The 23,021-nt window shown below is 38.4% G+C and overlaps 3 protein-coding genes across 3 annotated transcripts in view; 1 reads left to right on the top strand and 2 right to left on the bottom strand.

Moving 5' to 3' along the window:
* Window positions 1-8,225, top strand: part of LOC139940313 (pre-mRNA-splicing factor SLU7-like) — a 28,752-nt gene extending 20,527 nt beyond the window's left edge. The window contains exon 16 of the mRNA XM_071936510.1: window positions 253-8,225. Coding sequence (XP_071792611.1) covers window positions 253-432 — 180 coding nt within the window. The 3' untranslated portion in view covers window positions 433-8,225. The remainder of the gene's footprint in view (window positions 1-252) is intronic.
* A 119-nt stretch (window positions 8,226-8,344) lies between these two features.
* LOC139940314 (transmembrane protein 127-like) lies at window positions 8,345-12,928 on the bottom strand. The gene is made up of 4 exons (XM_071936511.1): window positions 12,527-12,928; window positions 10,753-11,110; window positions 9,859-10,029; window positions 8,345-8,673 (listed from the first exon to the last, which is right to left on the bottom strand). Exons 1-4 carry the CDS (start codon window positions 12,560-12,562, stop codon window positions 8,351-8,353), a joined length of 888 nt encoding a protein of 295 aa, XP_071792612.1. The 5' UTR covers window positions 12,563-12,928; the 3' UTR covers window positions 8,345-8,350.
* A 470-nt stretch (window positions 12,929-13,398) lies between these two features.
* On the bottom strand, window positions 13,399-20,739 carry LOC139940878 (uncharacterized). Its single transcript, XM_071937255.1, has 4 exons — window positions 20,500-20,739; window positions 18,979-19,624; window positions 18,157-18,340; window positions 13,399-17,254 (listed from the first exon to the last, which is right to left on the bottom strand). The coding sequence occupies exons 2-4, from the start codon at window positions 19,568-19,570 to the stop codon at window positions 16,969-16,971; spliced, it is 1,062 nt and encodes a 353-aa protein (XP_071793356.1). The 5' UTR covers window positions 19,571-19,624; window positions 20,500-20,739; the 3' UTR covers window positions 13,399-16,968.
* Window positions 20,740-23,021: the final 2,282 nt, after the last annotated feature.

Here is a 23,021-nt window from a genome sequence, read left to right on the forward strand (position 1 = left end):
AGTAGAAAGGGTTGTACAGATTAAAGAGAGGTTTCGCAAGGGTATGAATACATACACGAATACGTCATTATTTTGTGTGTTCACGTGACACGTAAAGGGGTAGACCACTGATCGGGAGCTCACACACATATGTTTTTAACGTATACTGTTTTGTTAATTTTCTAGTACTTTGGCCTGTGGGCCACGAGTATAATGTGAATTATACCAATACCAAGAGATTTCATGGCTTGTCTTTTCCCTTATCACACCCAGGCGCTGAAGAAGGAAGCAGCACACCAGCGGGAGGCGGAGCGCCTTCTTGCGATGGATGAAAGGAAACGACCGTACAATAGTCTGAAAGCAATGGACTCTCATGCAGAACCAACCGAGGAAGAGATGGAGGCATTCAGAATGAAGAGAAAGAGATTTGAGGACCCCATGTCACATTTCTGATTATACTATGGAGGAATCTATAATGTTTTTGTTTGCATTGTTTGTTTCTTGATGGGCCGGAGTAGAAAGGGACTTGCCTTTTTTGGGGGGGTTGTGAGCCAAGGACTCTCATAAAAGCAAACTTAAAGGAACACATTGCCTTGGACCGTTTGAAACCGTTTGTTATGAAATGCAGATGGTTAGATAGATAATTTGAAAGTAGAATATAATGATTCACACAAATTTCCCTCGAAATTGCATGATTTTCCTTTTACTTTGCGAACTAACACGGTCGCCCATTTATGGAAAACCCATGTAGTCACGTAGGGACTAAAAACCCAATCCACTTAGTCCCAGCAGTGGAAGGACACTTGAGTCCTTGAGCAAGACACGGAACAATAATTGGTTCTCATCACCCAGTGGTAAATGGGTACCTGTAAGGGCAGAGATGGTTCTTGTGATGGATTAAGCTTGATGCACTACTTACTTTGCAGCACATGGCTTTATACTGCCTAAGGAATAAATGGGTAGGGTGGCAATAATATACGGTGGCATGGTTTGCTTGTGCGTAAAGCGCTCGCCTCTCACCAAGGTGACTCCGGTTCGATTCCCGGCCGGGGCCATATGTGAGTTGAATGTGCGTTGGTTCTCTGCTGTGCCACGAGAATTTTCCAGACCATCCGGTTTTCCTCCCTCGGTAATCAAACATCTTTGGCTGTGCTCCGTGGTCATAATGGGTTGATGTGGCTGGCAGCCAAAGGCGCCCTTGCATGCCTGCTTCTTGAATAAATTGTAGCAGCGTCCTTCGCAATTCAGCTCTTAGCTGCCAGTAAGGATGATTAGCCCCCCCAAATTATTATTGTATGCAATGAACAGCTAAGTGACGGGTTTATAATGTTCATGCGCTATGAGGGTCAACATCGGCACATACTGGCATTCTGTATGTCTCCATTCTTATTATCACGTAAACTTACAATAAAAATAACCCCTTACTTTGAAGGAAAAGATTATGGATGTGCAGTCAGTGAGAAGATATTTCTTCATGTAAAACAGAATTAGGTTGTGGCTGTTGGTTGTAAGGGACAGGGGATGATCAGAAACTTGTGTTATAAAAGACCAAAGTCATTTTTAAAATGTAGCCAAATGTGATCTACTGATGTGTCATGCTTTTGTAAATATTTGTACATATTTTAATGGATTTTTTTCCTATTGTAATGGGGTATCATGTTTGATAATGGGAGATCCTTTGGTTAAGCTTTTCTTCCCCTCAACTTAAGCTCAAACCCTCAGAACAACACTAAATAATCAGGTGGGCTGACATTGGGTTGGAGAAATACTTTTAAACAATCTTTGAAATATCGGTTTGACTGCAAGAAATGGATAATTGGCCTATCCTTTTTACTGTTTCTTGTTTCCCAAATCACATCGCAACTTATTAGCAACTGATGAAGTTGCTTACAATGGGTCTAAAATGGCATCTATGGCTATGGATGTGGCTATAGCTAAGGATGTTGCTAAGGGTTTCATATGCTGTATTGCATGTTCACATGACGATCAAGCCACATCCGCTAATACATACAAGGCATTAGTTACTTGTATAGTACATGTATTAAGTTATGTGTCTTATGTATAGATGATGTGCCCCTTCAGAGCTGTATTTCGATGGGCGTCAATTTCAGTCTAAATATAGCGCTTTGATAACGAACCGCACTAGTCGGCATGGATTGAATTGAAGCAAAATATTAACCGTTCTAAACTGATCCTGTGACAAAGCTAGAAGTTTCTGCAACTTCCAATAAAAAAAAAGGTACTTCTCATGATGGTTCCAACAAATTCATTACTATTTTTGAATGATCATTGTTACAAACGGTGGCTATCTAGTTTCTGCTTTGAATTCGTGGCTTCCCATAGTTTTCCGACCTTCTTGGTTGGCAAAAACTTAGGCTGTGACGATGCAATAGAAAGGTTTATAACCCAATGAGCACTCAGTCTTGTCTGGCAGCCTGTGTGCGCACTTGCGTTTTGGGGACTGAAACTGGCTTACATTCGCAAGTTGTCGCGGCTCTCTTAAAGACACTGGACACTATTGGTAATTGTCAAAGAACAGTCTTCTCACTTGGTGTATCTCAACATATGCATAAAATAACAAACCTGTGAAAATTTGAGCTCAATTGGTCGTCGAGTTGCGAGATAGTAATGAAAGAAAAAACACCCTTGTCACCCAAAGTTTAGTGCGTTTAGATGGTTGATTTTGAGACTTAAAATCAAATTCATGGAAAATTACTTCTTTCTCGAAAACTATGTCACTTCAGAGGGAGCCGTTTCTCACAATGTTTTATACTATCAACCTCTCCCCATTACTTGTAATCAAGTAAGTTTTTATGCTAATAATTATTTTGAGTAACTACCAAACGTGTCCACTGCCTTTAATACACAGCTCTGCTTTGCTTACTTCTAAACTGCCCTTTGTGTAATTCTTCCCATTGTAGTGTGCAGTTCTTGTTTTTTTCATAAATTTAGTCAAGGTGTCAAAGGCAAGGTACAAAGGAAATCTGGGCCCAATTCCATAAAGCCTGTAAGCACAGAAATGTGCTTAGCATGGAATTTCTTCCTTAATAAAAACAGGATTATCAACCAAATTTCCATGTGATTTTCAGGATAAGCTCACAAAAGTTGAATGCCAATAACAAGCAATATGCAACAATAAGATTTTTGGTTGGTAATCTTGTTTTTATCAAGGAAGAAATTTTATGCTACGCAAATGTTTGTGCTTACATGCTTTATGAAATTGGGCTCCGACCTTTGATGTTGCACCTAATAATTCCCATGTACAATGTATGCAACAAACATGTGTGCCCGAACTGCAGGGTAGAAATGTTTTGTTATGGGTTAGCTAATCACAACCACATCGTCTTTAGTGAGCACAGTAAAGTGTGATGCCACACCCATATGTAGGTTGCCATACCTGACCTTTTACTAAACCCTTATGACTCAAGTATTGAAAACCTATACAAAATACAAAAACCGTCAAAACTAAAAAAATTCAGTGATAGAAAAAATCATTTTATTTGTCATCATCATATGTACATCCAAATGGTAGTTTAATTTCACAATATTTCCTCAAGTAAACAATAATAAAAACTGATACTGAATATAAAATAATCTAAACCAGTGTGGCGTAATATATTATATTGAAGTTACTGTGTAATGTGTATAAAATGAAACTCAACATAAAAAAAATCCCAACTTTTGCGATTTACCAGCATGACCTGTAGAGTCGGTGATGAGCCTGTTACTTCCTTCTTTACCATGCCCCCTGGTCATTGCCTTGGTGCCCTTGACATGTTCCAGTAGAAATTTCCATATAGGGTGCCCTTTAACAAGAAGAAAATGCCTTGGTGCCCTTGCCCTTGTAAATGCACATGTACATGCCTGCCTGCCTGCCTGACCAATGTAAGGGTAGAAAATTGTATCAACCATTTCCCCTCTTGAGTCAATTGTCACACACAAACACCGCCTGTGAGATTTAGACAACTTCAGAAGTGTTTGCTTCATGAGCTTGTACAAAAATCGTAACCCTCCATCCTGACAATCCCAGACCAGAGAGGTACAAAAAAACTCGCGTTACAAATCACCACATCTGCAATCTGGAGGATGGATGGTTTTGATTATCGCAATTATTCATGTCATACAATTTCACAATAGTCACGATCGGTCTTGCAGAATGCTGACAACATTGGTAATTATCAAAGACCAGTATCTGCACTTTAAGTGTGCAACAAAGATTTAGAATCAAAGAACATTCGAGTCAAATGCCTACTCAATATAAATTTGTTTGACTGTACAATAAATCTTGGGTATATTTTACAGAATCCTGAATACATTTTTGGCCGAATGACCTGCATTTATGAGGGTTAACTTATCTTTAGTGTGAAAGATGTTACTCATTTCAAATTTTACATCGTACAAAGTTAACTGAAGTTGTCAGTATATTACATGTAGAAATGGAACCCATAAAATAAAAAGTGTCATAATTTTACATTGCGGCTGGCACCTCACTCACTTCTTGCTTTAGAAATTTGCTGAGCAGTATTTTCTGCTCAACGACTTTATGATATTGTGCCCAATTTGGTTTTCTTTAGCAACAGCCAAAGTTCAATGTGGCTCGTTGGTCATTAAAGATGAAAAACAAAATCCACTCAACCCATCTACACTTTCCAAAGAAATTTAAAAAGTACTGATCTATTTTAGAAAGGAGATACAATCAAAACGTAAACCGAGATAATCATTAAAATAGGTTCCACTTTGAGAAAAGAAATCTCCCTTCCACTGTGTGTAAAAGTGATCAGTTTATTTACATTTGAAAATTAATCAAAAATCTATATAAGCAAAATGATCATTTTTAATTTATTATCTTTGTATGAAACCCAAAGTTACTTGGAACCTTCTTTATTACAATATCAAGACAGATCAATTCTGAAAGTCAAATTAATTTGTTTAATTTATAACTGTCTTCCGAATTGTAACGTCTTACACGTCGACTGCCGATTTTTGACTTAACAGTTCTACAAACAAATTAATAATAAAATCAACCAACAGGCTTGTCACTTTCACACTTTCTTAACCAGTGCTGCACTTACTACCAACAAATTTACTGAATAATTTGCTTTCTGTGCAAACAAAAAGTTGTAAAGTAATTGCAATGACAAAGGTTTTTGTTTTCTTCAAAATAGTCAGAAACAGTTCAGCTAATTATTTGGCCAATGCACAAATTAGCTAATACTTTTTCTTGAACATATAAGACCAATATAACAGATTTGTAAAACGTCCCAAGCTCATACAAAAAAAAACCTTCAAAGCCATCGCACACTTTCGGTAAACAGTACTGTCCAAAGGCCCACACTTCGTGTATCACAACTTATATATAAAATGACAAACGTGTGAAAATTTAGGCTCAATTGGTCATCGGAGTCGGGAGAAAATAACTGGAAAACCCACCCTTGTTTCCGCACGTTTCGCCGTGTCATGACATGTGTTTAAAATAAATCCGTAATTCTCGATATCGAGAATTGATAATTGTTTTAATGTTTTCTCAAAAAGTAAAGTATGTCATGGAATAATATTTCAAGAGAAGTCTTTCACCACTACCTTCTGTAAACCCTGTAAGTTATTTGTAAATCGGTGAACTTTAATTTTTGTTCTGTTCCGAAAGTGTATAATGGCTTTAAACCCTAACCAACGAGTAGAATTTGAATAAAAAAGTACATGTATGTAACTTAATAATCATCTGTCATATATAGATCGTATGCACATGACATCATTTGAGTAGGGCACCCTCATTGGCGGTCAAAAGAGATTACTTATTGGCTCGCCATAGCTGTGCGCAATCCATTGTTTCATTATCGTTTAAACTCAAAGATGGCAGCATGATGACATCAATGCATACGATCCATAATATACCTTGGCTTGTTAAAAAATAATATATATATAATATGCAATTAATTTTAAGGCAGAAGCAATTATTTCATAAGTTATAAAATATAACTTTTATGAAAAAAAAACACAATTACAAATTATCAGGAAATAAAGCCAATTTATAACATTATAGATTTCAAATCAAATATATACATACCTTAAGATACAAGGAGCCATACATATAATTTAACATTAAACTAAGCCAAGAAAACAAGTAAATTAACATGACTAATGATGTACATGTGTCTAGGCCAGCCAGAAATTAGTGAAGTAGAGCTCAAAATAACCCAAAGACCCAATTCCAATAATGTAAGGAACTCCACAAATCCCATGTTTTTTTTCTTCACAAACCTTAAAGATTTCTCACTTTGAAATCTTCACCTCAAAGTCTGAAGAAAAAAAAAATGACTAACTCATTTTAGATCTACTTTTAGTGTCAAGCGCTACCTCTAAGACCTGTGATCTTGCGTCGATTTGTTTTTAGTATAAACTTGAGTCCTGTATTAAGTGCGAGGTAGCCCTTTTGAGCCATGTGTGGGAATCCTTTTGATATACTGGTCCCTGTTTTTAACTGCAAGGATAAAGACAGGAACTGGTCTTAAAAGCCCAATGATTTCAGTTCAGTAGATAAACTTGCAGTGATGTATGCTTTCAATTTCTGTGTATTGTTTTGCAAAGAGTCGGACACCAACACACAAGTGAAGCAATCACATTCTAAAGGCAGATTCCAGAGAGTAACCAACAAAAGTTGTAGTTTGTAAAATACCGTGGAGGATTGAAGATTGACAAAAACTGTCAAATTGGTACTTTTTCTCAAAGTGGCTTAGTTTTATGCTTGTCTAGTGGAAGCAGCACCTCAAGTACTTTTTTTTTTTTAATACAAATATATATAGTACATGTACAAGTTCATTTCTTTAACAAAGTCTATCTACAATTTGCATCCAAGCTTTCAGCGACGAATTATACACTAAGAACACAATAGTTCAAAATAATAAAATCAAACCTCTTTTTGAGCTCCATAACCTTTATTAATTAACTGGCACGAAGGATTTGTATAGACCAGCAGTCCCTTTTGGCGACCCCAACGAGGCCCAACCGAATCAACAAGTTGGTTACCCTTTGGTCTGAACAGCATCGACATCGCGCCTCAACTGAACACGCAAAAAATGCTCAACTGATGACCAAGGTTTCTTGTTGGGGTCCTCAAAAGCACTCCATGTGTAACCTTTGTTCACAAACACTGTAGAGAGTGACATTGTACACCCCGTAGCACTTGCTGCCAGGCAAGATACAACACCTGTCATATGGGAAATGTTTTAATAATTGTGTCAACGTTTCCACATAAGTTCAAGAGTTATTAAACTAACAGCTGAGCAAGTTTTGAGATACGCCGCCTTTCTTCATATCAAAAGTTGATAAAAATCATACAGGGCAATCTCCACGAAATGTAAGATTTTATGTTTTCTTCCATTGAGCTGTGTACAAATCGTGCCCGTAGGAAGTCCAGGCTCTTCGGCTCTTTTTTAAACATGTGATGTCACAGGTCACACGGTCTATACAGGGACCAATTTCATACAGCTGTGTATGAGTAAGCAAATTAGCAGAACAAACAGCAAAAATCATATTTCATTTATGATCGAGAAGATTTGACAGTGTGTGTGCCGTTTGCATTGTAGCGACATTCACCTACTTACAAGAACCGACGGCGAGGTAGTGTGCTCTTTTTGCTTTGACTAGCGGCAGTACCAAATACAAATTTTGCTAATGGCCGCTTTGTAAGCAGAAAAAAATCTGCTTACAGGCTTTATAAAAAATTGGGCCCTGGTACCATTGTACCACTGCCAGTTTTGTCAAAAGAATAGGAAGAAAGAAACTGCTCCCAACAAAACTACAAAATGCGACCCACACAACAACCAAGTCTAATTGGTTGCAATCTTCATTTCTGGATTGTTGAGCGGTTTAAAAAGTTACAAACATCTTGAATTTACTAAATTACCATCAAATAGTTGTGAAATTTTACGGATTGAAATTCTTTGGCCACTTTCGTGAATGTGCAAAGTCATGACTTTACTTCTGTATCACTGGCTCGATCTCACGAAAGAGTAAGATTCTCTTTAAGATGAGTTGCCAATATCACCGTAGTGATTTGTATTGTGACATTACACATTGCCTAGGAACTAAGATTGGCACACATCTTCATGAACAATCTTAGATCTTAGTGAAAACGAGCCTAGTCTCCATCTGCAAGGTCCAATCACGACGAAGACATTCAAATATTGCTCTTAACAATTTTAAACTGCCATAATTTCGGAAGGACTATTTATCAATATGTCATTTAACGAACCCTATACTTCTCAAAAACCCAGTGTAAAAAACGAATTTACAGCATAAAAAAACTGTAATTTTGGTGCCATCCCTTCATGTTATAAAGACAATGGATAAAGCTATATGGTATTTACATGTACTAGGGGGTGTAGGCTGGTGGTTCAGGTAGATTTGCAAAGGGTGGTCCAGCTGGCATATTCGCCAATTCAGCCTCGAGGAGTTGGTCCCAGTCGTCCATGAGTCGTTCTCTCGGAGGTTCCTCATCGTACGACGAGTACGGACGCAGGAGATTGGTGGCTGCTATGATGACGGAGAGCGCCCCCGACGCCACGATGAGGTAGTACCCGACCTCGAAGGACACAATGACCTTGCTGCCTTCGGCTTTCTTGTTGAGGGTTAGGGTCTTTTCCATCTCGGCCGCCGCCCAGTAACAGAATCCGCTCATTGTTAAGCACATCAGCACTGTGCCAAGAGAAGAGACGTTGTATCATTAGCATGACAGATTGGACTTGATTTGACAAATGCCTAACATTAGAATGGTTTATTTATTTAAAAATCCCATCGCAGCATACCGCTAAATTGCGACATAATTTACAATCATTAAAAATATTACAATAATTATTAAAAAGCTTTACAATAGAACATACATAGAGAACATTTGATAACAAAATCACAAAAACAAGGGCCTGCCAGAAATGTACATACAGTTTGACTACATTTATATACATTTAAGACCAGGAAATTTAGTAATATATTAAAATGGTTTTAGGAGTTCAGGAGAAACAGACTTCCAAAATGAACACAACAGACACATGTAGGCCACCAAAGGCCTGATACTTCACGGAGGCAACAAAGGCAATTGCCTCTACGCCCCCTGCCCTTGAAATGCTCACAGTATAAATTTACAATTTTCTCTTACGGTGTGCCATGTACCAAGGAGAAAATGCCCTTGGTGCCTTTGCCCTTTCAAAAGCGAAGCATACAGGCATGCCACCAATGCCGAGTTCATTCAAGTATGATGAAATGATGGTATTTTTACCTTTGGATAAGCCCTTGAGTTACAGATTTGAATGAGCTTTTTGGGGGGCAGTGCTGGGGGGGGAATGATCAGCACTAAAGAAGGGGAGCAAAGAAATAACACGCGGCCACAACCGCTGTTGCCCAGATCTTGGCCTTGGTGCCCCTACAAAAACTTCCCATAGACTTGATAGTAATTTTCAAATGGAAATGCCCTTTGCAAACTGAAAATGGCCTTGCTCTCTCGTAGATGAAATTCCAGGCCTTCTTACCAGGGCCCAATTTCATAGAGCTGCTAAGCACAAAATTTTGCTTAGCATGACATTTTCTTCCTTGATAAAAACAGGATTACCAACCAAACTTCCACTTGATTTTCAGGATAAGCAAACAACCCCTGAATACCAGTAACAAGCAATATGCCACAAATGGAAATTTGGTTGGTAATCCTGTTTTTATCAAGGAAGAAATTTCATGCTAAGCAAATTTGTTTGCTTAGCAGCTCTATGAAATTGGGCCCAGGCAGATATAAACTGAACTCAGATAAAAGTCAGAAATGCATCACCTTGAGATTGTGTTTATGAAGTGTGACAATTTTTTGCAATTTTTAAAACACAAACTCCATTTTCTTACCTGCAATAATATTTCCAACTGCATGACGTCGAATGAACCTAAGGCTGACTTTCATTGGTCCGAGTGTGTCCAGGAAAAACGCAAACAGGGAGGAGGTGATGGACAAAAAGATGAAGGCTATGACTGATCGCATGATGGTCACTACTTGGGCATTAATACATTTCTTGTAGTCTGCGGAGTAAAGAAATACAAGGCAAATTTAGTGGATTAGTGTTGTTACCTTAAACTCAAACTCAAACCATTCATAAATCCTGGGCATTATTGTTTAAACTTAATCCCCAAAAAGTCCTGCCCGCGCCCTTGTATTTGCTTTGTAACAAGTGTAGCCGTGTTCTGCTTACCGAGTGCTGTCAAGGCCACTGTAGAAGATGTCACCCTGTACGTACGGCATAGGTGTATTATGCCAACATATGGTCAGATAGCTCAGTTGATCCCGCTGTAGTAAATATTTCTTTGTTCAACCCCCAGTTATAATAATAAGTCAGTTTTTTATAAAGCGCTTTGTACACCATGTCTTAAAGCGCTTCCACATTATTACCCCTGGTCCCTGAGCCTTAAATCGTTCCTTAAACCATCTCAGCTCCCTGTGGAGTATACAGCCTGTGCGGCCAAATATGTAGCGCACTAAGCTAATCAATCACAAGAACCATCTCTGCCCTCACAGGTACCCAATTACCCCTGGGTGGAGAGAAGCAATTATAGTAAAGTGTCTTGCTCAGGGACACAAGTGTCACGACTGAGATTTGAGCTCACACTCTGCTGAACAGAAACACCAGAGCTTGAGGTCAGTGCTCTTATCCGCTCGACCACGACACCCCACAATACTTTATTTGTTAACACCTAGTTAAACAATTTGATCTTTTTTCCACAAATTTGTTGTTTCTGTAATCATACCTGAACTATTTTCTATATCCGGCGTTAAAAACTGATACGCTCCAATATAAGTATGTGTGCAGAGGCCCCCATGCAGCCGGAACCACTTCTGCTCAGCTAACGACGAAATCAAAACGGCTATGACGATCATTCCCAGAATGGCGGCTACTAAATTACGCTCGGCCCTCTTCGGGTTGTGACGACGCCTCCGACTGCGATGACGGTGGTGGCCATGATGTGAGCGAGACCTGTGTCGCCGTGAGCTACTTGAACGGCTGCTGGTGCCACCGACAGCAGTGGTGGTGCTGCCAGCAGTTGGAGTGCTACTGTTGCCTGTGTTGTTGGTGGTCGCGACGGCATTGCTACCTGTAGACTGCATCTGGTGAAGCAAATGTTCAATTTATATAAGTTTAGTAATTGTATGAACCAAAGTGTTGGCCATAGGGGTGTCTAGGCCTGTGTCTTGAACCTTGATATGAACTAATTCAATCTGCATTGGAGACAATCATCATGAGGCAGCGTGCAATAGTACTTTTCGGATGGAACAAAAAAGCTGAGTAAAAACATCACTGTGTGCCCGTGTCTTTGGTAGCGCAGCAGTGTTACTGCAAGGCATTCCTAGCATTCGGCTTCTGCGTGCCTCAAACTAGCTGTACAGAATGCACATTGTGAATCCAACAGACCGACCCAATAGAAACGGGTGTAATTTCACAATTAAAAATTGTAGGCCTACGCTTTGTTTGTTTTGAAAGTTGTATCTTCAAATCAAAATGACAAAGATCTACTTGGATGTTATATAAAACAAATAATGAATGTTTTCCATTCATGCAATAGTGCAAATATGTTCATTCGTTGAAAGCTGGAATGTTCCATTCAACTCGGCTCCGCCTCGTTGAATAGAACATTCCATCTTTCAACTCATGAACATATTCTCACCATTGCACTCATAAACATTCATTATGTGTATAGTGCTGCCATTTGAAAACCCTTGTTAGTTCAACTCATGAACATATTCTCACCATTGCACTCATAAACATTCATTATGTGTATAGTGCTGCCATTTGAAAACCCTTGTTATTTCCATAGATCGCATTACTGTAGTTGCGATAACGTAACCCTCCAGCCGACGGCGGAGCCCTGCCGGCTACGCCGTTGGCTGGAGGGTTACGTTATCGCAACTAGTATTACTGGGGCTAGGCAGTTCTGTACTGTAAAAAAAGTTTATATATGATTATATTCTGCTTCATTTGATGCGCAAATAAATCCATGTGTGATTGTTGGGTTCGGCTTGCTTTTGCGCAACAAGCCAACATTTAATTTTTTTTATTTTCATCATACTTATATGATAAATAGTAAATTACTATTTATTGATTACAATTAAATACAGGAAGAAAGGAAGAAAGGAAATCGAGGAAAGATTCAACGTATCCTGCCACCACTCCCCTTGTTCACTGATTTTTACCAAAAAGAATCTCTCTTTATCATGTTTATTTAGTAAATTAGAAGGAAAATGTCTGTATCCTGCCACCACTTTTTGTTTGTTATGAAATAAATTAGATCCAATTTACTCGAATCCTTTTTGTAAAAAATTAGTGAAAAGATGGATACAAATTAAGATACAAATTAGATACTACTTTATTTCAAAACGAATGAAAAAGTTGAGGCAGGAACTGGAAAATGTTCTCGAAATTTGTTTTTATATTCTTTATTAAAATTGAAAAATATTTATTAGTAGGGCCTATTTGTTAATATAATATTTTTAATAAATCATAAAAATCATTAAATGTAAACTTACGGTGGCTCCAAGTATCGGTGTTGACGCTATATCCATCAAGAACCACAAATGCAGCAACGATTAACTAGTGTATGATTTTAAATATTCCTCCTATGTGCTAAATCATTATCAATTTTACTGATTTATTGTGTTCATTCATTTGGATTTGTGTGATGACTATGTTTCTTTCATTTTCAACACAGCTCTATAGTATTACTTCAAAAAGAACCCAAAAATACGACCTTTATGACATCAACCGCAAATATTCTACTTCATAAAACGGGAGGCAGCGACTTGAAAAGAATCTACTTTTTAAACCAAAATAATGACAACTAAATGGAGTCACTTTAGCTGTAGGCAAGTTTGCCTACTTCCGTCTGACTTCGTCATCGCTCTCTCAAAATAAACTGGCAGCCATTTTATAATAACGTCATTCGATTTCTACGTGGGTAGAGGCGCACTTTTGGTTCGCCACTGCACATTTGTGACGCGCCAATAGTGTCGTGGGAATTCATTATGTTGTTGTTTGTCAATTAGACACAACCCAGTCTAGCGTGCGCTTGAAGATGCGTTTCGTACATGGTTTCCTGGTGTACAGGTTGCATTCACTGTTTTTGGCTAGTTTACTTCTTTTTTATGCAATATATTGCACACTGACAACCCAAATAAAACCACACCAAAGTTCAAGAAAAAAAGAAAAGAAAAAAAGGATCGGCTTAAAAATCAAAAAAACTTCTAAATCTTAAAAAGAGTATCTCTTTGTTCATATTACATTTTTATTGTTATTATAAGGGAAAAATACAGAAATATAAAGTACACTTTTTGACCAAATAAGGAAAAAGCAAACTCATGTCATACTTTTTAAACAATTTTTAGTTTTTTTATTGAAATTTCCAAATATAGATAATATTAATGGTAAGCAATGGCTGTCCTATAATATTTGTAGTAAACTATTATCATGAAGGTAAACATTGAAAGAAAATCTGCAAGAACAAAAATGTCTGAAACCATTTTGAAGCCAAAACTTAACTCAAATGTCTTCCATCTTCTTTGTATCCTCCGTGGCCTGTGCTTCTAAAAGGAGTTTGAAACAAAAATCTCATAGCACTGCAGGATGGTGACTTGAACTCTATCTATTGATAGAACGTGAAGTACAGTACCATGGGCGCCATTTCAGTTAGCAAAACTTTTTAACATCATTACAGCAATGCTCAGTGTCTGGATTGAAAGATCTGCTTACTGAAATGGCTGGCGTCCAGTGCATACTTCACATTTCAGCCCATACTTCACATTTCAGCACATGCTCTGGACGCCATTTCAGTTTCTGGACGCCATTTCAGTACGCAGACTAACTGAAATGGTGTCAAGTGCATATTTCACAATTCAGCCCGAGTTGACACCTTGCATCTATGATGCAATCTTTGGTTGGAAGTTACTGATTAAGAATAAAAGATATAGTTGAGGCCGCAGTCTCACATAAGTCCTTGCAATAAGTTTAGCTATTTTAATTGAATTTATCATAAAATCAATTTCTCAATTACAAACAATAATAATATAACAATAACCTAGATCTATTATAGCGCATTTCACAGTCTCATTGCACTTTAACAAATAGAAACTAGGTTTTATGGCAGTGGACGCTATTAGTAATTACTCAAAATAATTATTAGCATAAAACCTTACTTGGTTAACGAGTAATAGGGAGCTGTTGATAAAACATTGTGAGATATGGCACCCTCTGAAGTAATGTAGTTTTCGAGAAAGAAGTAATTTTCAACGAATTTGGTTTCGATACCTCAGAATTTGATTTTGAGGTCTCAAAATCATACATTTGAAAGCACACAACTTCGTGTGACCACTCTGTTTTTTCTTTCATTACATGTATTATCTCGCAACTTCGACCAATTGAGCTCAAATTTTCACATTTTATGCATATGTAAAGATACACCAATTGAGAAGACTGGTCTTTGACAATTATCAGTAGTGTCCAGTGTCTTTAATAGCCCAATGCAAATGTAGTCACTGTTTTCACTTAACAGCACTCAGACCAGAAAGTTTTAAAGGTAATCAAGGTGCTCTGTGCAGTTGTAAATAAATCCACATACATGTACTGGTATTGGCCCCTTACACCGACGTCACATGTGAACAGTGTCTTAAAGCCATTGGACCCTTTCGGTACAGAAAAAAAAAAAAAGTTCACAGATTTACAAATAATTTACAGGGTTTACAGAAGGCAATGGTGAAAGACTTCTCTTGAAATATTAGTCCATGAAATGCTTTACTTTTTGAGAAAACGGTAAAACAATATAAATTCTCGTTAACGAGAATTACGGATTTATTATAAACACATGTCATGACACGGCGAAACGCGCAAAAACAGGAGTGGGTTTTCCCGTTATTTTCTTCCGGCTCCGATGTCCGATTGAGCCTAAATTTCCACAGGATTGTTATTTTATATATAAGTTGTGATACACGAAGTGTGGGACTTGGAAAATACTGTTTACCGAAAGTGTATAATGGCTTTAATAGTCTGATATTTTGAAAGTCAAAATTTATAAAGGTGTTGTGGGCTTGGACACGTTTCAGCCAGGCCTAGCTTGAGACATCAAAAATCTACTATTATCTCAATTCCGTTTCTACTCAACACCAACGATTCATCCAAAAGCGATTTAATTCACAATGGCCGTTACACGTACACCTACCCACCCCTTACTTCATACACCATGCATAACTTGAAAATATTGTATACATTCGAACTTGAGTTATGTACACCCCTCTCAGCCTTTCAGTAATGAACCCCCCCCCCCTCACTTCTCACCAATTTTGAGGCATAAAAACATTACTTCAAAGTGAAATGTTTCTCAAAATGCTTTATACTATCGAAAGTTGCTGTAGGCTTCTAACCTAAATTTGTCTTGCCATTGACTTAAAGATTGTTTACTAAACGTATACCCTACCTTTAAAGGTTCTGGGTACTTTTTGTAAGACACAAAACACTATGGCAACAGATTTACATTAAATTTACACGGTTTGAAGATAATGATGGTAGAAAGCTTCCCTTAAAACATTTCTTACTGAGGTGCTGTAGTTTTTGAGAAATGAGTTAAACAAGTCACAACAATTATTTTAGCATGTAAAACGTATTTCTGTGACATTGTTTTACTCATTTCCCCCAAAAACTACAGCACCTCAGCAAGTAATATTTTAAGGAAAGCCTTCTACTATCATTATCTTCAAACTGTGTTAGTTTCATATAAATCTGTGTACATTGTGTTTTGTGTTAAAAAAAGTACCCCAACCCTTTACAAACGCTTTTGAATACTGAAATGAGGGCAATAGGTTAAAATACACAAACAAAACAGATGCTACCCTTGAAGCAGGAAGTAGCGCAAAGAGAGTGTGGGTATCAGTTTTTAACATAAAGTGCCCTACCATCAAGAAAAGGTTTACAGATACTGAGTTTGTGAGAGTAAAGGTATATTCTTTTGTAGCCAATTACCTATAATTACAGCTCGTTGTTTCAAATCTTTAGCATAATATACATGCAACTGAACAAAAGCTTCAAGAAACTAACAAGTTAATAATTTTGGTTGCTTGGTGCACAACTTTATTTTTAAAAGTAGGGTCATAGAAAGGAAATCCTTTCCCAAAATAGTTTATACTTTCAACAGCTGTAGTGCGTCTCACCAAGTAAGTTTTTATGGGCATTAATTTTTGGAGAACTTAAACCAATCTATGACCCTACCTTTAAGGTTGAAATGTTTTGAAATTTTCTTTCATATAAATGTGTTAAATCATCATGCACCATGCAAAACTGATCTTATCGGCAGAGACATTATTTTTGCATAAAACAGATAAAGGCTGCACACGTTCACATAATTTATGAAGGCAAAACAAATTCATTTTATGAAAGCAGTTGCTACTCAAAAAAGCTACTCAAAACATTTGCTGCTCAATATGAGCATTCACAGTGCACAAAACAAGTTCAATCTCAATGTTTTGCTATTTAAAATTCCTGGATGTAATCGTTCTCTGTACTCTGCAAAAGTTAATAGCTTCAAAATGGTTGCTTTAGTTTTAGGCCCATGTCACAAAAGGCAATTTACAGGCAACCAAGAAAAAAAGACACCCACATTTCAATGATCACCTATTGTTCTTATGGATCGTAAGATAAAACTTGAAAAACAATTCATTTGCTACCAAAGTGGTCCTGTAGCATGCACTCACTGCTGCAGCTGGTTGCCTCCAAGTTGCCTGTAAAAGTTGCCTCGTGTGACAAGGCCCCAAGACACTGCTAATGCCATGAGTTTGTGCCCTCGGAATGCTCCAGTAGAATTTTACAATTTCCTCATAGGGTCACGCTGCCCTTTACCAAGTAGAAAATGCCCTGGTGCCCTACTGCTCTTTTAGAAACGAAGCATATACGAAGCCAGCTATTTGACATGTTTAGGATCTGTTTTAGTTTACATTGAGAAAGGCGCCCAAGTGTTGACTTCTGGCTTTGTGGGGGCATTCTTCTTGACAGAAGGGGCTGCCCTGGCTTTTTCCTCCTTCCCACCGCCTAGTCCTTCCATCTTGACCCTATCAAGCAGGGAGGTTGTCGGAACACCTTCGATGACCGTCTCAGGAAGGGGGTTGTACAGTGGACCGATACCGAACAGACGTCGGGGTTTAGGCTGCACTGTTGTCACTTTTGACGCTGTAAAATTCGTCTCACCAGAAGAAGTTTTCCCCACTGGTGGGATTTCACTGAAACAAAACCATTACAAAGTTAAAAAGGGGATAGTCTTCTGCAAAGTTAAAAAGAAGATAGTCTTTTCCACTAAATGCAAATCACGGCATCAAATTATTATGCTTTACCAAATTGTGGCTGAAAAAATTCAAGTTGGACACAAAGCTCAAGGAGGCATGTGCTTGTAAACTTGTGGTGTGTGATTGGTCTGTACAGCTATGTTAAGTACAGGCCTCGAAACAACCCACAGCAACCAAAGCAATTGCAATAGTGCCCTGTGCCTTTGCTTTAGTGCCATTTGCAAAGTTTCAATACATATTTAAATGTTCCTCATAGAAGTGCCCCCTTACTAGAGGAAAATTGCTGCGCCCCTTGAAGAACAAAGTTTAAGGCCTGTAAGTTTAGACTGGGGGGGGGGGGAGAAGAACTAGAAACACCCAATTGGTCAGTGATACTTGTACATGATGCACTTAGCAATAATACCAGAGTGATTTGCTAGAATCCTTCTTCACTCTTACAAAATCCAACACTCATGGATCGAGGGGGCTTCTTAATGATTGAAACTCAATCATCGGCAGTGAAGTTACATGTAATAGGGAGGTTTCGCATGCGAACGGATTCAGTTAGTGTGACGGATACGTCATCATTATTACTTGATCCACTTACATTATTTTTGAAGCGACGGTCTCAACGCTTCAACGAGCTTGCTCTAGTCATTATCCAGAGACTTGAACAAGCTAGATATATTCACATGGTTTTGCCACAAACAAAATTCACCTCAACCATGCAATGCCTCAAAAAATACAGAACTTATACTGTCCTCACAAAGCTACTTGCCTCTTATAAAAAATACCTTTTTAAAAGAAAATTTTTGGCTGTCACTGTCCGCCTTTCAAGTCAGCATCAAGTTACTACTCACTCTTTATTTATTTCAGGCAGTGACGATCTTTTTTCTTGATTGTGCTTCTTATGGCTCTCGGATTGTTTGGACTTGGCCCTTTTGTCTTTGCTCTCAGTCTCCTCTTTTAGAGGGGATTTTTTTGAATCCTGGAAAGCTGCCTTCATCATGATGTCTGCAAGATGCCTCTCACCAAATACTTCAGCTACAAAAAAACATTTTGTACCAAAATTATTTATAAAATGATTATTTCTTTGTTAGTAAAACATTCACACGCATTCAACTGCATGGGCTGTGATAGTAGTATGTCTGTGCACAGAACTCTTTTGGCGCTACATCTGAAGTTTGGACCTGAGATCAAAATTGTGACATCTGTCTTAAACAGCCATTTAAAACCTGCATGGGTGTGGCCATGCGATAAAGGACCGAGCCTTTATCGAATGGCCAAAACCCTGCAAGGTTGTAAGCTGTTTAAGACATAGTTGTTCGCCACTCTTAAAAAAAACATCAAAAAAACTTGGCTCTCAGTAAACTTCTAGGCCATGTTAAGTACTAAGAAGCTCCTTGCATGTTCCAAACTATAGCACACAAGTTTCGAACTTGTCCGAGCCAAACAAGCGACCCAAAACTTAAATTGGGCCTTGAAATTTGCACACTCTGCACACTCGATCTTATACCACACTCTTTTGACACAATTTCCTCGGGCCATGCTTAAACACTCCTCACCGCGTTTACATGTATAATGTAACGCTTGTTTAAAAACATGGCCAACAAGTTTCCTCTCGACCAATCACAAAGGATAAACTGCCGCGGGTATTTATGAATAGCAAATAAATAACACACCTTTCTTTTGATCATGTTTGTACGACGTAACAGCAGACTTCACTGTTGCTTTACTGCTTGATGGTTGAGAATCTTGGCTGGTAGGATCCCAGATGGCCGACACTGCTGCGTCAGAGGTTCGCCTTGAGTAGTAATCCGCCATGTGATCTAATGAACACCGTCTATACATGTTGTCCGCTCTATTGCTACTAGATGCTACCATTTGGTTATTAGTAGTGGTGTCATCAAATTCAAAGTCAGGGGCAGTTGTTCTTCTGGGGCTACCAAGGCTTTCCATGGCACTGTCTATGGCAATAGTGTCTAGGGATGACAAGGAGTTGGAACGCTTGGGCATTACCCCTCCTCCTCCGAACGATGACCGATACCGCGACATCTCTGCCTCGTTGTCAGGTAAAGCCGTATCATCTTGCGAGTATCCTTCCTCCTGGGCGATAAGTCTGTCATACTTCCGGGGATGTTTGTTAAAAATGTGACTTGCGTCGAATGCCTTCAGCAAGGTGTAGTGCGGAGGGGAGGCTGGTGTTTGGTCGAGGACTTCGTAGCGTTCAGGGCGGCCACTCCCAAGCTGAGGTAGGTCAGAGTTTAGATCCATTCGTGTGATATCGCTGCTGCCAAATTTGTTCTAAAATTGTGCGCTGTGAAGCCTCTAGGAGAAGTGAAGGAAAACAAAGTGCATTAAAGTTTTTTAGCATGAAATACTGGTTGGTTCTTACACGTTTGGGTTTGGGTGTGCTTAAATGTAGGCACAACCATGACAACACAAGTTCCTGGCAATAATTTAAGGGACTGCAGAGCTTGTGTCTGCTGTAGCCAAAAATAATTCTGGACTGGATTCCTGGAATTTGTTTTACGCTTATCGCAACTATGTAAATTGGTATATAAGGAAGGCAATTTTTTTTTTATCCCACCTGAGCTAAACTTTATAAATTAATATTTTGATAGGTTTGTAGTTGTAGGGGTCGATAAAATAAAATTAAAAAATAATTGGGAAGTTGAAAGAACTGCATTGTCATTAACGTCAACTAATTTAAAAACAAACAAACAAACAAACAAACAAACAAACAAACAAACAAACAAACAAACAAACAAACAAACAAACAAACAAACAAACAAACAAACAAACAAACAAACAAACAAACAAACAAAACAAACAAACAAACAAACAAACAAACAAACAAACAAAGGAGATTGGGATGAACAAATTCACCCAGGACCCAGTCAGTTTTCCTTGTGCTTGAGGTTAATTATTTGAACGATATACCTAACTATTTATTTTATTATAAATAAAAAAGTAAGAATTAAAAAGAAAATACTGTGAGGTCGGCAAATTGGTCGGGTCCGGCATAATTGCCAAATTGAAATATACAGATGATGTGGAAATCGTCCCACTATCATCTTCCTGTACCGTGCTGAAACCATCATCATCACCAGTATGCTTACCATCCCACAAACCTAGGATTAGGAGGAATAATTTGATCAGAAAACAGTGAGTGTTTGCCATGTTGAGTTTTGTGTACTTACAATTTAAACATTACAATAGTCGTCACCGGTTGTGAAAATCATCATCATATAACTGTCTACGTCTGCTTACAACGTCGTCAAACATAGTAGTTCATTCAATGGCCTTTTCTTCGTATTACAGGATCAGACCATCCAGACGGTATTTGAAGGGCCAATGTTCAAGGCCTAGTCAGTTTATTTGGTTGATTTTGTCCTTCAAACCACTGTGCGTGTCTCTGTCGTTTTTATGTTGTGGCGAGTTTATTAATATTGACTATCAATAATGTGTGTGCGCGTACGTTGTTTGGGTTACCGGTGATGGGATATAAGCAGCAGTGCTACACTATTCAGAGCACCAGTGGCCGATGATCAATCAGCGGATGACCCGCGTCATGACGAAGTGAGGTCGTCACAAGATTTATCGATAATGTTTACGAAGGAGGAGGAGGAGTGGACCGGATGCGATGGATGGGGATGTGGGTTGGTAGAAAATCATATTATTAAAGGCAGTTACACTCACTAGCACTTGCAGACATTAATAAACTTCATACGGGTATCTTCATGTACAAATTCACCCACAACCTTTTACCCACCTCCTTTCGTTCATTCTTTACCTTTGTCCGTGACACTTATGCATGGGTACTCTACCAGAACACATAACAAGTCACACCTTTATGTGCCATTCACCCGCTCATCATTCCACTTAAAAACACTTCGTTTCTTTGGGCCGCGTCTTTGGAATGGTTTAAGCCAGTCGATTAGATCACAATCATCTGTGGGTCGATTTAAACGCGCCTATAAAAGAGCTCTCCTCTCCCAGTATTTGACATAGTTTGCCTTCTCGCTCTCATTTTACTTTTGCCTAAGTCGTCAGCAAACGCTTTTTTATTATTTCTCGATTTCTTATTCTTATTGTTATTATTGGTAGTATTATTATTATTATTATCATTGTTATTATTATTGTGCAATTAGTGTTCTCATCATTGTTGTCTTCATCATGTCTGTCTTTGTTCGTTTTGTCAGTCCGTTCGTTCTTGTCCCCGTTTATTGTCTGTCCCCAGGCATCCCTACATAAGCCTCGGCTTCCAGATGATGCCCCCATACTCTATGTATTTATTTTTTCTCACCCTCATTAAATAGCTTTGTTTATTGGTTATTCCTTAAAAACATTGTTTGTACTCTGTTTTCATGAAGTATGGAAATAAATATCAGTTTGAATGAATTGTCAAAGACTAGCCTTCACAGTTGGAGTATCTCAACCTATGCATAAAATAACGAACATGTGAAAAATTGAGCTCAATCGGTCATCGAAGTTGCGAGATAATAATGAAAGAAAAATAACCCTTGTCACACGAAGTTTTGTGTGCTTTCAGATGGTTGATTTCGAGACCTCAAGTTCTAAACTTGAGGTTTCGAAATCAAATTCGTGGAAAATTACTTCTTTCTCGAAAACTATGACACTTCAGAGGGAGCCGTTTCTCACAATGTTTTATACCATCAACCTCTCCCCATTACTTGTCACCGGGAAAGGTTTTATGCCGATAATTATTTTGAGTAATTACCAATAGTGTCCACTGCCTTTAATAGTAATTCTTCCTCAATAGTGGGGATGGGTGAGTAAGGGGTAATGGCTTATGTTTAGGGGAAATATTATCTAGTAATGGCTCATCTGGACCCAATTTCAAAGAGCTGTTATTGTGTACAAAAATTTGCTATAAGCACTTGTCTTCCTTAATAAAAACAGGATTACCAACCAAATTTCCATTTGTTGCACTTTATTGCTAATTGTTACTGGTATTCGTTTGCTTATCCTGAAAATCACGTGGAAATTGATTGGTAATCCTGTTATTATCAGGGCAAAAATGTCATGCTTAGCAATTACTTTGTTCGTGCTTAGCAGCTATATGAAATTGGGCCGTGATAAGACTCAGATCAAGAACTCCACCTATATATACTTTATCTACACAATAAAATATTGGGATTCGTTATGGGATTCAGTCTTGCTTGAAGTAAAACACCCGTTTATGCGAACTGTTGATAGAGGAGGACTAGATTAAGATCTTGTCAAGAAAACTGAAACGAAAGTACCCCACCCATTTCCAGAATGCCCCACCTCACTCTCTGCGAAAAGGTGCATCCCTTGAGCCCGTCACTACCCCCCCCCCCCCCCCCCCCCCCCCCGCTTACACTACTGATTATCCAGTCTGGCCAGGTTTTGGAGCGACATGCTGGTTTTAAAGGAACACGTTGCCTTGGATCGGACGAGTTGGTCAAAACAAAAGCGTTTGTAACCGTTTTTTATAAAATGCATATGGTTGGAAAGATGTTTTAAAAGTAGAATACAATGATCCACACAAGTTTGCCTCGAAATTGCGTGGTTTTCCTTCTACTGTGCGAACTAACATGGTCGGCCATTTATGGGAGTCAAAATTTTGACCCCCATAAATGGCCGACGTGTTAGTCGACGAGGTAAAAGGAAAACCACGCAATTTTGAGGCATGTTTGTGTGGATCATTGTATTCTACTTTTACAACATCTTTCTA

The sequence above is a fragment of the Asterias amurensis genome, chromosome 8 (assembly GCF_032118995.1).
Source record: "Asterias amurensis chromosome 8, ASM3211899v1".
NCBI lineage: Eukaryota > Metazoa > Echinodermata > Asteroidea > Forcipulatida > Asteriidae > Asterias > Asterias amurensis.

Coding starts and splice junctions, on each gene's coding strand:
- LOC139940314 (XM_071936511.1), bottom strand. CDS start 12,562: ATGGATATAGCGTCAACACCGATACTTGGAGCCACC. Junction 11,111..12,526: donor CACCGATACTTGGAGCCACC/GTAAGTTTACAT, acceptor TTGCTTCACCAG/ATGCAGTCTACAGGTAGCAA. Junction 10,030..10,752: donor GGATATAGAAAATAGTTCAG/GTATGATTACAG, acceptor TTTACTCCGCAG/ACTACAAGAAATGTATTAAT.
- LOC139940878 (XM_071937255.1), bottom strand. CDS start 19,570: ATGGATCTAAACTCTGACCTACCTCAGCTTGGGAGTGGCCGCCCTGAA. Junction 18,341..18,978: donor CAAACATGATCAAAAGAAAG/GTGTGTTATTTA, acceptor GTTTTTTTGTAG/CTGAAGTATTTGGTGAGAGG. Junction 17,255..18,156: donor CTGCCTGAAATAAATAAAGA/GTGAGTAGTAAC, acceptor GTTTTGTTTCAG/TGAAATCCCACCAGTGGGGA.